The sequence below is a fragment of the Microtus pennsylvanicus genome, chromosome 10, assembly GCF_037038515.1.
Source record: "Microtus pennsylvanicus isolate mMicPen1 chromosome 10, mMicPen1.hap1, whole genome shotgun sequence".
In the NCBI taxonomy this organism is placed as follows: Eukaryota; Metazoa; Chordata; class Mammalia; order Rodentia; family Cricetidae; genus Microtus; species Microtus pennsylvanicus.
The window spans coordinates 94,765,305-94,782,708 of record NC_134588.1 but is presented as its reverse complement, the minus strand read 5'-3'; the positions used below and the strand labels follow the sequence as shown (position 1 = coordinate 94,782,708).

At 41.2% G+C, this 17,404-nt stretch overlaps 1 protein-coding gene and 1 non-coding gene across 2 annotated transcripts in view; both read right to left on the bottom strand.

The window, feature by feature from the left end:
- Window positions 1-17,404, bottom strand: part of Wdr64 (WD repeat domain 64) — an 89,814-nt gene that overhangs the window by 5,241 nt on the left and 67,169 nt on the right. The window contains exons 20-26 of the mRNA XM_075987578.1: window positions 16,930-17,066; window positions 14,766-14,871; window positions 12,614-12,672; window positions 11,434-11,543; window positions 5,591-5,779; window positions 2,044-2,149; window positions 97-177 (exon numbers count right to left, since the gene is read on the bottom strand). Coding sequence (XP_075843693.1) covers window positions 97-177; window positions 2,044-2,149; window positions 5,591-5,779; window positions 11,434-11,543; window positions 12,614-12,672; window positions 14,766-14,871; window positions 16,930-17,066 — 788 coding nt within the window. The remainder of the gene's footprint in view (window positions 1-96; window positions 178-2,043; window positions 2,150-5,590; window positions 5,780-11,433; window positions 11,544-12,613; window positions 12,673-14,765; window positions 14,872-16,929; window positions 17,067-17,404) is intronic.
- On the bottom strand, window positions 11,141-11,332 carry LOC142859258 (U2 spliceosomal RNA). Its single transcript, XR_012912170.1, has one exon. It is a non-coding gene; the product is annotated as a U2 spliceosomal RNA (small nuclear RNA).

The window sequence follows — 17,404 nt, the reverse complement described above, 5'->3', positions numbered from 1 at the left end:
TTACGGAAACATCTGTGGGTTGATTGTGTCAGCAATGAGAAATCAGATTTTTGTATTGCCCTGTTACCACCCTAGTTTGAGAAACTTCTGACTTACCCTGTATATAGGCAGAGAACCAAAAACAATCCCCGCCTCTCTGTTTTCTGTCATGAAACCTTCCAAAGCATATCGGCGAATCTACAAAAGAACACAATGATTTACTGGAAAGGGCATGTTCTATCCACCAAAAACCGGACTCACTCACTAATGCAATATCTTAGGCAAGTTCTCTGTTGAAGATAAACTTAGGGAAAGGGGCTACTCCAAAGCAAACTTGCCTATCATGGTATCATTGGTACTGTAGACCACATATCAAAAGGAAATTATCAGAAAGCTGTCTAGTATCAGAGACTCCAAGTGAATCACATCTCAACTCAATTGGTGTTGAAGCCTTTTCATTCACTGGACAAGTGAGGTGGGAAGATAGGGAGGCAAGAGCAGAAATTTGCCATATTTGAGTGTTTCAAGGACTCCGAAAAGTCTAAGGATTTTAACAGATTTATTTAATATTTCAGTTATCAGCTTACCTTTGGTGTACTTCCTATGTGTGCGTGTGGATTTTTGAGACAAGTCTCTCTTTGTAGCCTATAGGCCAACACAGAATTCACTATATAGACCAGGCTAGCCTTCTAGCCCAGCATTTTTACGCCCATCTTTTGAGTTAAAATGTATGTAAGAGGGCTATTTTCAACCATGCCTGATAATTTTGATTTTCAGTGACTTTCTACCAGTTCATATGACTGCCACCAGATGAGAGCTTCTGGTGTCCTCAGATTCTTTATTTAAACCCGGAGAGATCTAAAGTGGAATCCCACAGTGCTATTGATGAGCATTTGCTGTGTACTAAAGAGGTTAGGTGTCTTATTGGCATGCACTTTTTCTTTAGTGAAATAGCCAAGCTTTGAAAGCAGTTTTTAGACTCATTTTTTCTTATTTATTTTTTGGAGTTTTTTTTTTCCCCTCCCATAGTCCAGATACCCACCTTTGTTCATTTACGAGTTTTCTGAAGACAGGGTGGGTTCGGACAGATGAAGACACATTCTGGCTGTGTCAAAGGCACCCCAGATAAAGTGCATTTCAGGAACAGGAAGCTCAGGAAGATGGTGAATGTGTTTGGTAGACAGAGATGCAGTAGTGGACAAAGATTAATTCGGGCAGGTGTGCTTGTTTTATTTGTGGGCAAGCCAGAGGGAATACATTTTAACTAATGACTGATCAATTCCAGACCTTTGGCCCCACACTAATCCATCCTCTAGCATGGTTAAATAATAACAGCTCACTTTTCTCAGGCTGTAAACAAAATGCGCCCGGGGAACACAGAAGGAGCCCCAATGATGATGTCTACCCCCTATTTCCTACCCTCAACCTGGGAGTACTATATACTGATTTTCCACTTGAGGGGAGAGGTTCTCCCGACTTACCTGGGTGCCACCAGATGATCACTTGATTCTTCCAAGTACAGAACTTTTCCCACTGAGTGAGGCTTCTACCCCCACCATGTGCTCAGAGAGAACCTGCCTTTCTTACTTTGATGATAAAGGGAGGGCACACAAACTAAGGAATAGGGGTTCCTCACCCACCTCAATCCCTTAAAACAAGCAGCTCTGGCTACACTTCGCTTTCAATCCCGTGAGAGACTCATTTCAGGATTAAAAATATATATACACAAATTCTTATCTAGGCAGATGCGCCTTGAGCTCCACAGGTGTCTGAGGATGGCCTTGAACTCTTAACCCTCCTTCCTCTACCTCTGAAGAGCTGCTGGAATTGTAGGCAAGCAGCCTTGCATCCTGCTCTCATTTTAGTTTTTTTTTTATTTTGACCTATAAATCTGTAAAATAATTACTTTGCATTGTTTATGCCAAAAAAAATCCAAAAATAAAAACAAAAAACTTGTGGCAGTTTGCAAGATTAACAACAGAAATCTAACACGCTATAATAAGGGGAATATTTGAATTCAAAAATAATTTCAAAAACAAAGGTAAGTTTTGTCATTTTAGCTACCTTCGGAGAAGAAAGAGACTTGAAAAATTTAAAATCGTGTTGCACTTCAAAGGGCTTGGGAGGTGCGCGTTTGAAAAGCAAAGACAATGAGCTCATTTTTTTCCATCTGCATACAAAAATACAAAACAGAGTCAGGCACAAAGCTGCAACTTGCATCCCCTGCCAAGTGAGCAAATATCCATCGTGTGACTGCATCCTTCCCTTCGGCTCCCCACACTGCTGACTTCCATGGCACCGGTCCCAATAACACTGACACTCTACCTAATTCTTATTCCATTTTGCTTCCTAGATCTCCCTCTAGGGAAACTACAGCAATTTCTACTCTGCCAGAATTGTCCATGTAATTGAAATCATCAGTTGTCACTTGCAGGGAGCCCTACATAGTAGGGATGGGATAAAGTCTTCTAAATTCCAGGCTTGACTTTTGAGTAACCTTGGGAAGCTTCCTCTGCAGTAAAACTTATTTACATATGTATTTAGAAACTCATAGCTAAGCATTAAAAACACTTTTAAGAAAATAGCCACTGATATGACTTGAGATGGGATCATTCTAGGCAGAGGGATGAGTCAGTGGGCAAAGACACCAAGTCTGATGATTTGAGTTCGATTCCCAGGATGCACAGGGTGGAAGCAGAGACCATCTATTGTCTGTTGTCCTCTGACCTTCACAGACTTGCTGTGCCATACACTTTTTGTTCCTCCTCAAACAAAGAAATATAATGTAACTGAGTCATTCTGTAGAGCAAGGCTTAATTTGCTATACAGAGCAAATTTATTTCTTCATAAGACAGTGTAAACACTTATACATTTTAATTATCCAAGACATGACAATCCTTTGATGCTTTGGTGTCTATCACTTACATTTGTGCCCTGTGCTTGTAATAGTCACTAGTAGTTCTTCAGAACTATTTTTTGAGTGCCTTTTGGGGGCTGCCACTGAGCTAAGAACAGGGGTTACAAAGAAGCGTAAACAAGACCGTAGTCCTTAAAGGACTCATGAGTAAAGAAGCCTCACATTCACAAAGAGGCTCCTATTGCCATGACTTCCATGCTAAGGCAGACTGTGCCCTGGAAGCTTGAGCTAAAACAAATGCTTCCTTAAGTTACCTTGGCCAGGTATTCGGTCACAGCCGGAAGTGGAGTGACTAACACAAGATACATGGATATTCAAGTCTGGAAAGTTATCCAAAAGGTAGGGCTAATCATCTCTCATTGCTGAACCTGGCCTCATCCTGATGGGCTTGGTTCAACAAGTCTATTTCTTACATGTTAACCAGGCTTCTTTCCATTGCTCTTTACTGGCCAGCCAAGGGAAGCCTCGAACCTTCAGGTGGTGCTTTTCAGTCACCTGGAGACCTTGATTCTTGCCAACTTGGTTGTGTATTTTTGAGTCCTGTAGATTTTGTTCTTAGCTTCAATTCTTATTTCCAGCATTTTTGGCATTCCTCGCATTAAACAATGGCATCTAGTCTTCCCAGTTTTGGCTCACTTAGGGTTCTCCAAAAAGAACTTCTTTTTGACGACCCCTCAGAGGCTTCCTGCTTGGGAATCATTCTGGTTGGCTCTCCAATTTCTGATTTACAGGATTATCACTAGCCCTAGGCGGGTCTGTTTTTGCTGATGTTAGTTTTTGTTTTCTTTTTAAACTGGACATTTAGGCATCTATCATATAAGCTTGGCTCAGATGAGCAGCAGCCTCTTTTGCTATGACAAAGCCAGTCAAAAAGCAAGAGACATTTGTGAACCTCTGTCTTCCTCACATTCCATCCTCCACCGAAGAACCATTTCCCTCCTCCCCACCTTTAAGCATCCCCATCCTCCACACAAAAACACACCCACGGAATAGACTCTCCTGCAACGCTTACAATTATTTGCTTTATTTGAAAAGCAACCTATGTTTATTGTATGTTTGATGACTGTTACCAAGCCTCCTTTTCCTCCTTCCTCAGCTTCTAATAAGCCCTACTACATAGCTTTTTATTTCTGTAGTTCTTCTGAAACAGGGTCTCATTATGTATCTCTGGTTTGTCTGAAACTGTACAAAGCCCAAGCTGGCCTTGAACTTTCACTGAACCTCTTGGACTGCTGGGAATACAGACACAAGCTACCAAGCCCAGTCTCTACTATGTACCCAGGTTGATTGAAGGTTCCAAGCATAAACTAATGTTAACCAAAATGAAAACAATTCCTATCATTTTAAATATATATTATATGTGTGGCACAAATACATGTGCCAAAATATTGTATTGTAACATATAAAAAATGTAATTGTTAAATATAGAAGGAAAGGTAACTTTCCCTGGAGCTTTCTTAACTTTTGTCTTGTGATCTTTCTCTCATCACTCCACTGAAATTTTCCTTCCAGAGTCATCAAGGACCTTGTCGTGTCAAGTCAATGCTTCCTTCTCTGTTGAGTGGCTTTGTTCCCATATACTAGAAAAGATCTGCCATGTTCATGATTTCCCTTTCATTATTTATTTGTGGTTTTTTTCTTTTTATATGTTAGTTATTCTCTTTCAAGATTTTCCACATGAATCTCTTCCTTGGCCTTCTCTTTGTTTATTTCTTAGTTTTCTATTTTTCTGACTTAAGACGTGGTACCTGAATGCCTTATCCACAGTGAAATTATTACCCTGATAACTGACTTCAGAACCTTGTCTACAGCTGTGGACTGTTCAGCATATTTGGGCCAACTAACGTAAGTGCTTCTGAGATGCTCTCCCTGGATGCACCACAAGCACTGTAGACTGAACCCCTGTCCCCAGCCAAACCCATCAGGTTTCCCTTTGTGCCATGTTTCCTACTAGGACTCCTGTTCCAGTGAGCTTGAATTTCTCAGTTTGGCTCAGAGACTTGGCAATGTGACCTCTGTAGATTTCTTTTTCTTTTTAAAACAGATTTTAGTTTTATATTTATATCTGTGTGAGTATGTGCACTTGTGTGCCGGTGTCTTTGGAGGTGAGGAGAAGCAGCGGAGTCCCCTGGAGCTGGAGTTACAGATGGTTATAAAGCCACCTGATTGGGAGCTGAGAACTGTCCTGTGACCCTCTGCAAGGACAGTCAGTGCTCTTAGCCACAGAGCCACTTCTTCAGTCCACTTATTGTGTTTTTATCTTGTTTGCTTTTGACCCAGAGTTTTGCTAGGTAGCCCATGATAGCCTCCGCAGTCCTGAGATTGCAGGTCTGAGTAGAAGGGGATCTGGTTCCCTTAGGCTTTTGTAGTTTTATCTTCTGTATCTTTCCCACATCCCCTCTGCCCCCAGGCTCCATGGTTAGGACTATATCACATCACAGTCTTGAGTTATTTGGTACCTCTTCTGACACAAATGCCTTTTTGTTCTTTGGTCTCGCCCACTGGTTATTAAGAATTAGTGTTCTCAGGACTACTGCACTGAATTACAGTTGTTTATTTACTTACTACTCCCTTCCATGGGGCGTCAAAATTATTGAAGAGCAGTGACTTTGAATTCCCTATTCTACTGAGGTGTTACCACGTAGTTATAATTTAACTCTCGTCTGTTCATTTAAAGAAAAAAAATGTTCTCACCTCTCACGGTCAAATATCAGAGGATATTCATATTTCTGCTTCTTCTCTGTGAACTTGCTTTCTTCTTTTATCTCTACGGGATATTCATTAACATCACAAGGCAAAATGAAATCACTGCTTTGGGTTAGATCAAACATTCTCCGTTGTCCGAAATAGCCACAGTAATGGCCACTGGTGGAATGCCAGAGCCTGAAGGAGAGTCAAGGGAGGGAGGGAAGTCATGGGGAGGTCAGAGGAAGTGAGTTTGAGCACAGGTTATAGGTCACGTGGACTGCATTGGTCTACCAAGGATTTTAAAGTTCATTCTGGACACTTCCCCCTCAATGCTGTGGAGCTAATGATTACACAAACCTTTATTTTTGAGCTCAATACTTGGAGCACACCAGATAAGCATTCTCTCACTGGACTACACCCCTAACCCTTAATGTAAACATTTTGATCAGTCAGAACTCTAACCTGTAACTTTTTGGCATTAGCCAGTTTGAACTTGTGCGAGTACTCTTCGTTGATAGAAGCTAAAAAACAAGGAAGACATTTCTCTCTGAACAACCCCACCAACACAAGCTGATCAGAACCCACCCTCAGTGCCTACGAGCTAAAGTAGGTCTTGCGGTGGGTTATGTTTCATCTGTCTACTTAGGAATCATCACCAACACTGAACTCGTGCCAAGAGAAATCTGGGGATGCTTCTGGTAATACTGACTTCTTCCCACGTTCCAACTACAATTCCTACTCTCCAATGTCCCCAGCTGAGTATTGAGGAAGGATGATAAAGCAAGTCCTTCGTCACCTGTTTGTGTTAGTTCCTTATCCTAAGACGCCACTCCAATTTGCCCAGTGGACTTAAACTAATATAGAATACCATTAGCAGGAACATGTGCTCTGTCTCCTACAGAGAGCTGCTTTGTGCCTATTTATTTTAGTTTCGGTTTTCTTTCTCTCTTTCTTCCTTTTTTTTTGGGTGGGGGGGACATTTCTCATCGGGTAGCCTAGTTTAGCCATCCAGAAATTTATAGGAAGTCCTGGCTAGCCGAGTTAACCAGGGCTACACAATGAGGCAATGCTCTTCTTGGGTTAGCCTCTCGGGTTCTGGGATTACAGACGTCTCTTTATGTCTTGGTTTCAACTCTAACCATGGGTTTGTGGCAATGACTGAGAAGGAACGTAACCTAAAGGGACTGACAGTAAATTCTCCACCATTCAGATAGTAGGCTCACTCAAAGTAGCTAGCGAGGGAAGGCAGACGCAGAGGTAGCCAGCGGCAATGCCTAGTACTTGTTACTGTCTGAGGATTTAGTATGAGCATCTTACATACCTCCTATATTTTAATTGAGAGCATTACTGACGTAGCTTGGCCTTCCCAGAGCTGTTACCAATAAGGAAATAGAGCCATCAAGAGCATTTATAACAAGCTGTTTAAGCAAAAAGAAGGCTAGGAGGCTAGATGAATTCTGCTCCAGGCCCATACGAAAGCAATTTGACTTCCTGCTTCACAGTGTTTCCTGTTGCTCAAGGCTCTTTCCAAGTGAATAACCCCACCTGACATCCTGGGCCTTAGATATGGAGCTGAGTCATCAGGAGGCCTCCAACTTCCTGCCCTATGCCCCAGACTTAAGTCTCAGTCATGTTTTTTTTCTCCATTGAAAAGTCATAATCTTTTCATAAACAAGATTTAGGATGTGAGAGTACCTGCCTCTTGAGAATGTGGCAGCATCTAGTAGCCAAAGGATGTGGCTTAGTTACAAAGGCAGCAGTGCTTTGAGACCGCTATTAATAGAGACGCGCTCTATGAACTGAGTGTCTGGGGAGTGTTCCACTTAAAGGAATCATAAAAATAATTTCTCCAGGCCAAGGACGACTGGCTTGAGCAGTGCATTATTCTAAACGTCCGTGTCCCCACAAAGTCACGTTGAACCCTATTTCCTAACAGGATGGCATGAGATGGAGCCTTTAGGGAATGCTTAGGTCATGAGGAGTCCACCTACATAAATAAAATTAGTGCCTGCCCTATTCTGCCTTTTCTTTCTATAGCTGACTGTATGATGTATTGAGACGGAGAAATTCAAAACTGTTGGTCACGTAGGGTGATGTCCTCCATGCTAGAAGGGGCCCTCTCCAGAGTTCCAAAGCTCTCCAGAGCATCACAGGACAAGACACATTATCCTTTCTCATGCCTTTGGTCCTTCACATTTTTTATATTTACTGACTTATTGTATGTGTATACAGGGGCTTGTGTGGAGGTTAGAGAACAAGTCGTGGGAGTTGGTTTCCTTTCTAACATGTAGGTTTCCAAGTTCATCAAGCTTAGCAACAAATGCCTTTCCCCCGATCCATTTTTCCAGCCCTCTTTTTTTATTATTTATTTTTTTTATGAGGCACAGTCTCATAGCATCAGCGCCCTGCCATCAGACTCACTTAACCTTGGTTACGTCTTAGGAATCTTAACCTCTAAATATCACAGTCAAATTAAGTTTCTACCCTCTTAATGCCTGACATCAGCAATTCAATTTTAACAGGGGTTTTAGAGGGAACAGTTAAATTAGAGCAGTGTCCCTAGCAAAAGAGGGCTGGTGGGGCTGTTTCGACCCTTTCACTGAGTTATAATTTAGATGTAGAATGTCTCCAAGGGCTAATGTGCTGGACGCTTGGTCTCCAGCTGGTGGCACTGGAGAGTTGACTGCTATCATGTAGGCGCTGACTGCATCAGTGGGGTTTAGTTGGACTGGTCACTACAACATTACATTGAAAGTCATCTCATAGCCCTTGCTGTGTGTGCCTCCCAGCTTCTATGAAGTGAGCAGCTTTCCTCCGCCAGGCCCCTGTATCAGGAGGCTCTGTCTCACTGCAGCCTTAAAAGCTATGCCACTCAAGACTGAAGTCCCTGATGCTCTGAGCCCACATCACACATCCCTTGTGGGCCCCTGATGTGAGTCAGAGGGAAAAGACACTTGTCGCTCAAGTCTGATGACATGAGTCTGATCTTCTGAACCCACAGAAAAGTGGACGGAGAGAACTGATTCCATGAAGTTGTCCTCTACCCTCCCCACATGGGCACCATGGCACATGTGTGTGTGTGTGCACCCCTTCACTCGCACACATGCATGCACACACAATAGCAGAAAACCTTCTGCCTTTAAATTAATTTAATCCAGTGCTTTGCAGTAGTGATGGAAAGCTGGTGGCCGTACACCATGGTCGGAGGTAGGCAGGTGACATTTACAAAGCACAGAACAAGCGCTAACTGATCAATTTGCTGGCATATGATCTTGGACATTCCAGTCTCTAGAACCATGAGTAATAAGTTTCTCTTGTTTGTAAACAACCCATTTTAAGGTGCTTTGTTACAGCGGTCTAAAGAGACTGGGGAAAGAGGGAAATGCTCATAGTAATAGAGGCTTTATATACCTGTGTGGTTGGTATATGTACGTGTGCATTCGCACCCATGTGTACGCACAACCACATGCACTACAACCTTCATCAGACATTTCTGTTGATGGGTAAGTGAACCTGAAAACAAGCCCGAGTAATGTAGCATGTGTTCTAGTAGGTCTTCATAATAAAAGCCCGGAGATAGATATTGGGAAAAATCAGGGATCAGAGAGATGAAGGAGCAAAACCGCAGCCACCTAACCTCTCAACTTCCCAGCCAAAAAAAAAAAAAAAAAAGAACGAGTTCCTGTCTCCTCTTGCCTTATCACTTCCTCTTTCCTCCCAGACATATCATTTACTGTCTGTCTGCACAGACTTCCAGACCTCTATGATTAGCTAGAGGCTAGCTCCACCCTCTGATCTTCAGGCAAGCTTTATTTGTACAAACAATATATCACCAGGAGAAAAGACCAGAAAATCAAGTTATTAATGGCATTTATAATATGTTTTTTACCTATTAATAAAAGTGTTCCTTTTTTCTAATAAAGAAATAGCTCTATCCATTTGCCTCTCCTACAGAATCATCTTGATCTTGAAATTTCTAAATATGGCATTTTCATATTGTAGTTCTTATAGTAACTTCTATCTAGGACGGCATTAGGGTTCCTCTGATGGAATATGGCAGGTCCCCTTCTTCACATTGATCCCTCATTTTCTCCTTTAGTTGAAGCTCATGTCTTCTTGATTTGACCTGTCACATGGCTTTCACTCTTAAGCCAGTTATTTTCAGTCTAAAACCCTCTAGTGGCCACTTTAAAGGTAAATATACAAAATCCCCAGCAATGCCTTGGTACTGCACAGTGTCCCAGCCAACTCTCCCTGCCCCCAAGCTTAGAGAGTTATCCAGGATCTGTTCAACTTTAATTCAAGGCTTGATAAGAGTATAAAACATCTGTCTCTATTCGTTTGTATTTTGACTGGTTTCTGATTCACTAAAAGTCTCCAGATCTTCTAATATTATCTAACTCCATTCTTTCAAGAGCATAATTCATTGCTACAATTTTAAAACACTTCATGTAGGCAGCAGTTTGTTTTCAGAAATGTCATGACATTTCCTTTCTTTTTCTTTATATATGTGTGTTTATTTTTAGTATTTTGTATTTTGGGTACATGTGCTTAGCATTGATTATAATTAATTAGTTAAGTTCAAGTAAGTAGGCTATGTAAAAAATCAATCACACTGAAATAACTAGGCTACGCCATTCTCTCACTATTGGGTGACCTTTTCTTTGGGTGGGTCTCTCTTCCCCTTCTACTCTTATTTTTTCTGCCTCTTCTCCTTTCTTTCCTTTATTCTTCCCTTCCTTTTCTGCCCTCCTCACCTGTCCTCTCTTTGCCTCCCTTCTTTATCCTCTTTTCCATCCTTCTTCTCTTACCCCTTTCTTTTCTGCTTGTCTTTCCTTCTTTCCCTCTCTCTATCCCTTCCTTCCCACCTTCCTTCCTTTCTTCCTTCCCTCCACTTCTTCCTCCCTCATTCCTTTCTTTATATCCTTCATTCCTTTTGTCCCCTCTCCTTTTATTTCCTTTCTCCTTCCTCTCCTGCTCACCTTTCTCCTCTATTCCTTCATTCCTCTCCTGCCTTCCTCTCCCTCCCTTTCTCTTTCTGACAAAGTTTCCCAGTCTGGCTCAAAATTTCTGAGTCCAAGAGATCCTCCTGCCCCTTTATCCCCAAAAGGGCCAAACTACTGGTGTGCCCCACTCAATCTAGCTACACACTCTTTCCTATGACTGTCTTTTAAACTTTTGATAGCAAACCATCTTCTGTGGCTTTCCCCAGGTATGAGTCTAGTTCTCTGAGCTTTCTATCCTGCTCCAGTCTCTGAAAGAACTCTACAAAACCTAATTCCACTGCAAATATTTGTCATAACTTTTTTAAAAGCAGTATTTCTTAATGAGTTTGTAAAACAACAAACATTGCAAAAAAAAAAATGATTCTGAGACCCATGTCTCTGTCCTTTTTTTTTGTAGAGGAGTATAACAGAGCTCATTTCTCTGGATATAGAAAAAGAATCCAAGTCAGTGATGGTTTTCTCAAAGATTCTCTTTGTAACTTTTTTTGGTTTACTTATAAATTTATTCTAATAAGTGTACCCAAACTGTGCTTTTCCTGAAACCACATGAAGGGAGTGTACCATTTATGTAGATGCTGTGACACTAGGTCCACATACCAAGTAGGTGGAGCGAACTCCAATCCCATTTTCCAGATCCCAAATTGATTTAATATATTGTCCTCAGAGGATAGAGAATGTATCAAATATTCAGTTGATAAGAATAGGTACACATTTGATCTTAGCCAAAAGGTCAAGAAATGATCCAAAGCACTACATCGTCAACAAACACACAAGCATTAGCATCAATCTTACTCCTCTCACACTACAACCCCGACTTCCCAGGATGGACCCGTCTGGGCTTACCTCACTGAGCCATCAATGGAGCCAGTAAGCACCAGCTGCTTGTCTTCCACATAGATCACTTGAATAATTTCTAAAGAATGGGCACGCCAGGATAGCAGCTGCTTGAATTTCTAGACAGCAACAAGAAGACACATCTCTTGGAATGAATCAAAACACAATCTTAAGCAAAATCATTTCTCATTGAATAGCTATATTTATGAGTGGGTGGGATAGATGGTGACTGAGCCTCTGCTCTGATTACCTTTTCTCTTGCTTACGTAGGTACCAAAAGCATCCCAGTTTTGGAGAATTATGACTCTGCTAATACCCCTGCTGGATAAAGCAGCTCATATTTTTATTAATGTCTTTAGTGGATGGTTGGGAGACACAGGGAAGACCATTAGGAGCAAAGGAAAGAGATCCAGAAGGTAAAGGTGAAGACCATTAGGAGCGAGGGAAAGCAGATCCAAAAGGTGAAGCCCAAGGGACTTTTTTAATTTGCAATTTGTACCTGGAGAAAGCATTGACTACATTCTTCTTTGCATGGGGTTTGAGGGTAAGAGGCATTTGCTGTAAGTAACTGGCAGGAAGAATAGGCATAGTTTATTCTCCTTCAAAAGAAGTGAGAGGGTCAACTGATAGACCTGAAGAAGGCCAACCTTCTTTAACATTTGTCCTTAAGTTTGTAGTCTAAGGGGCTTCAGAAGACATTCCTACAGTTTGTTCTGCAGTAATATACTCTGTATGCTTCTCTCTATTCATTGAAGGACACACTAAGTCATTTCCCCTGGGCCATCTACTCATGGTTATCTGTGTGACCAAAGTCCTGGAGCATGCACAAAGTCCTGTGCATCTTCTATTCCTTGAGACTTGAATAGGGCTAAAAATAATTTCTTCTGAGATTCTTAGACTGCTGACTCAGTCTCCCATGCCTGTTTTTTAAAAGGCAGGCTAAAAGTCTGTACTCTCTTACTTCAAATTGTTTCAGAGATGTTCAAGAACATTTGGTCACCCAAGGGTTTTTTTCTCTGTCTTAAGACAGCACTCACCCAAGCAAGGGCTGGGGTCATGTAGCTTAAATTACAGCAGAATATATACCTGGAGTATAGGGGGCACTTGCATTTCCATCATTTGTGTGTGTGCTTGAAGAAAATGTTAAAAAAAAACACATGAGTTGTTTATGGAAAGCTAAGGTTCATACCTTTTCATCATGAGGTGCATCCAAGAAGGCACTAATACTGCAAAGGATAACATGTCCTTCTGTATAAAATTTAAACATTGTAGTCCTTAGTTAGATACTATATTCTTTAGTCAAACGCTCCCTGGAATGACAAGTCATTTTGATTCAGGGACTTAAATTAGTAGATACAAAAGAATCTAAAAAGAAATTTGGGGTGTGGTGATATAGCTTGGTGGAAGACTTGCCTAGTCCGTAGAACTCCTGGGTTTGGTCCCTAGCATGGCATAAAACTGGGTGTGGTGGTATATCCATTGTAACCCTAGTTCTCAAGAGGTAGAGGCACAATGACCAGAAGTAGAAGGTTATCCTTGGTTATATAGAAAGTCTGAGGCTATCCTGGGCTATATGAAATCCTATCTCAAATAAGAAAAGTAAGAAGAATGAACAGCAATACTAGCTCAGATTGTTCCATAAAAGAAAAGGTAGAAATGCTTCCAAGCTCTTTTTAATAAGCCAAGATACAAAACTAGATAAAAATCCAACACAAAAAGGAATTATAGACCAATTTCCTTGATTAATATAAATGAAAAATTCTTGAAAAAAACTTGTGAACTGAATTCAGGAACACAGCCATCATACCATTAGTATGATCAAGTTGGCCTTATTTTAGGGGTGGATTGATGGTTCAATGGAAGTAAGTCAAGAAATAATATTGGACTGCATAAATGGACTCAGGGACAGAAATCATATTATTTTAATTGATACAGAAAAGACCTTTGAGAAAAATACAGCATCCCTTTAAGATAAAATCCCTGGAGAGACTTGGGATGGAGAACGTATCTCAACATAATAAAACCTAATACATATAAAAACCAATAGCCATCATGATATTAAATGAGGAAAAATTCAAAGCATTCCAACAAAGAAGACAAGAGTGACAACTTTAACCATTTCTATCCAATATAGTGCTTGAAGTGCTAGCTAGAGCAATAAGACAAGAGAAGAAAAATCAAAAGACTGTGAATAGCAAAACAAACCAATTCATTTCTATGTATAGATGGTATGATATTATACAAAAGAGATTCCCAAAATTCTATCAGAACCTTCTAGAATTTCAGAAGAAGAAATTATCTGTAGGCTGGCCATGGTGACACACAATTTTATTCCCAGCACTCAGAAGGCAGAGGCAGGCTGATTTCTATGAATTCGAGGACATTCTAGGTCAACATAGACAGTTCCAAGACAACCAAAGCTACATAGAAAGGCCCTGTCTTAAAAAACAAACAAAAATATACATTTACTTGGCCCAAACCCTTTGGGTGAGGGATAGAAACTTAGATCCTGCCCTGAGATAAAAGTATGCAGCCATTTAGAATTCGTTGATACAATGGGACATGCCAGCCATCAGTCTACAGCAGTATCTAATATCAAGATCCTTTCTCAGTCTCCTGGAGGTCCAGCAGTGTTTTAGCATCTAAGCTGAGTCCTGAGGGTGTGCAATTCTGTAAGGTGAAAGACAAATTCATGGGCAATTTTACCTGTATTCAAAGGTTATCCATGCATGATGTGGGATTCCCCTCTGTATGCTATGAATACTATTGGTTTATAAAGCTTTCGACCAATGGCTTAACATAATTTAGCTAGGCTGGAAAAGATATATAAAGAGAGTAAACAGAATCAGGAAGAAGCCATGTAGATACCTGCAGGAGACAGACACACCTGAACCTTGCCAGTAAGCCAGAGCCACATGGTGATACACAGATGAATAGAAATGGGTTAATTTATGATGTAAGAGCTAGCGAATAAGAACCTAGAGCTAATAGGTCAAGCAGTGATTTAATTAATACAGTTTCTGTGTGATTATTTTGGGTCTGGGAAGCCAGCAATGAATGAGCAGCCTTCAACAACACATGCAAGGAAATACCTAGATAAGGACTCCTAATCCAGGCCCTGGAGGAACCGTAAGGAGGACACATGCCACAAACAAAAAAGGTTGGGTCAGAGCTGGCGGATAACCATGGCGCTTTGTGTTCTCAGATCTCAAACTCTCTCACTTTGAATATACCTCAGAGACTTTCATTTATCCTGTAAATGTCACATGTGTTTCTCGGAGCCATTTTTATACCACACAGGTTCTTAAGATGCAGATTAACCTGACAGAAGAAGGACTTACCCACATTCGCAGCCAGCAGTATCCGGCAGCACGAGTCAGTGTACAGTGATGTCAGGGAAATGGCGGAGTGCTTTGTGAAGGGCAGTATGTCTTTCAGGAGCTTCCCCTGAACAAAGGACAAGGCAAACAATGCTTCTTCTATGATAATGCATTCTATAAGATCGCAATATTAAAGTGGAATTTCACTCTACCTGAGAAGTCTCAATTTTTATCCCTGCTACTTAACAGGATTTTCTATTCTGTACTGAAAATAACATGCTGCTATCAATGAGGACTTATTACTTTGAAATGAATAGTATGGATAACTCAATGTATGGATTAGCTGATTATTGAATTCCTCTTTCCTTGGTGTTATCCATGGGTCTTTTCACAGGATTCCCCGTGCGGGATTCCAACTATATGGTCTTCCCTTATACAGGCATTCCCATCAGAGTCAAATGTAACCCCATGGTTACAAGGCATCTTTCAATAAGCATATATGTATGCCTACCAGGAAAACATAATTCTGACTATTGGAGCAATAATGGATTGCAAGAGATTCAAACCCAGATATAGTGCTTTTGATTGGTATAAGCTAGCCCTTGGAAGGACTTCCATATATGTTATCTCACTGGAGACTGGGAACAGAATCTGAATCAGCAGCTGTTTTCTAAGACTTGACTTGGATATCATCTGTTCTGTTTCTCTTTTTTATTCATCGCAGATAAAACGGCATTTTATTCCAAGATTATCTTGGAAGCAGTTTGTGTTTTCAAACCAGGGATGCCACCAAAGCCAGAACCCGTTGGCACACTGGGACTGAGCTGGCAGATAGCCTTGCTGCTTTGTGTTCTCAGATCAGGTGTGGGTCACACAACACTGTTGCTGTCTCTGGGTTTTCCAGTAGAAGAAGCCTTATCACTGCATTCATGCCTTCTGTATCTCCAAGAGTTTCAGGGTCACAATGGGAAATCTATAGGTTCTCCTAGCGCCTCTTACTTTGAGGTCTTTTTTTACAAATAAAATTATTAGTGTGCGTGAGTATGGGTGGGTACGTGCGTGCATGTGCTGGGGTGCATGTGTGGAGGCCAGAGGACAACTTTGTGGAGCTGGTTCTCTCCTTCCACCCACACATGGGATTCTGGGATTGAACCTGGGGTTTGGAGCTTATGTGGCAACTTATTTTTTACCCTCTGAGCCATCTTGCTGGTCCCTAGTTTGTACTTTTAATTTGGCATCCCCACCCTCCATCAAAGAACACTTGAAACCTCCTGGTAAATTAAAACTTCTGTTTTCACAGTACAAAAATGTAAGAACACTCAGAGTGATGCAATACCATCTTTCAATAATTTATATCATTAAAGTTTTGTATTAGGATTCAGCCAGTAAAGGGGCTTGCTGCCTAGTCTGGCAACCTACATTTGATCCCTGGGACCTACATGGTGGAAAAAATGACTATCACAAGTTTCCTTCTGACTTTTCCATGACTGCTATGGCATGTATGCACCCACATGCACATACAGATATACATAAACACACGTGCGCGCACACACACAAAGATAAATAACGATAACAAAAAGTATTTCACATACTATGTGTCAGTATTCTTATATTCTGTTTTATGGCATGAAAATATGAATGTGTAGGTGTCGCTCCTCAGGAACACCGTTCACCTTATTTTGGGACAAGCTCTCCCCGTGGCCTGTAGCTGGCCAGCTAGGCTAGGACGACCTGCCAGCAAGCCCCAGGATCTGTTGATCCATCCTCCCCAGCACCAGGATTATAGGAGTGCTCTACTACACTTAGATTTTTTTATGTGGATTCCAGCGGTTGAACTCAGGTCTCCAGTACTTTATTGACTAAGCCATCTCCCTAGCCTCTTAGATCATTTCATATTATCATTGAGGACATTCATTTAAATATCCAATAAAATATTATCATGACATTACAGCTCAGCTCGAAAGCTTTGAAACTCTTCTCAGTTTTGATAATCTAATGCCTGAGTAGTAAAACCGGTCTGGTGTATAGCTTGGCAGTAGTCAGTGAGTGAGATGAAAAACCATCTGTTTGGCTAGAATAGAGGAATGTTTGAAGTGGATGCTAGGGGGAAGAGGGCTGTAACGCATAGCTACCCACTTTGTCATCCTATTCCGGCTGAGTGCCAGCCAAGACCAAACTTCATTACCTCCAGCGTCCACAGGCGGAGATGCCCATCCTCATGGGCAGTGACCAGGATGGGAGGCTGTGTCTCCACGGAGCTAGCGGAGGTGGGCTGTTTTCTGCTCCCCGGCTGCTGCTCTCCCACTGTGTCTGCTTGCTCACCTGGTAGAGAAACTTATGAGCTCTGCTGGTATTTCTAATCCTTGGGGTTTCAAGTTTTATGGAAGACCAAAGAAGAGACGGGTGGGAAAAGAGAAATATGGAATTTTCTCAAAATTTTTTTTTCTTTAACTTAAGAGAATTCACAGGGAAGAAAATAGAAAGGCAATTGTAGAATGGAATCCTGGATGACTGGAAAAATATAAAAGACTTATTTGGGTAAGTATTCTTAGCTGCCGAGACATTTCTGTAGTCCCACTCTGTAATAAAAATTAAAGATTTATTTTTTTTAAAAAAAAAAGACTTATTTGGGTGCCTAATGTAAAAAAAAAAACTCTAGA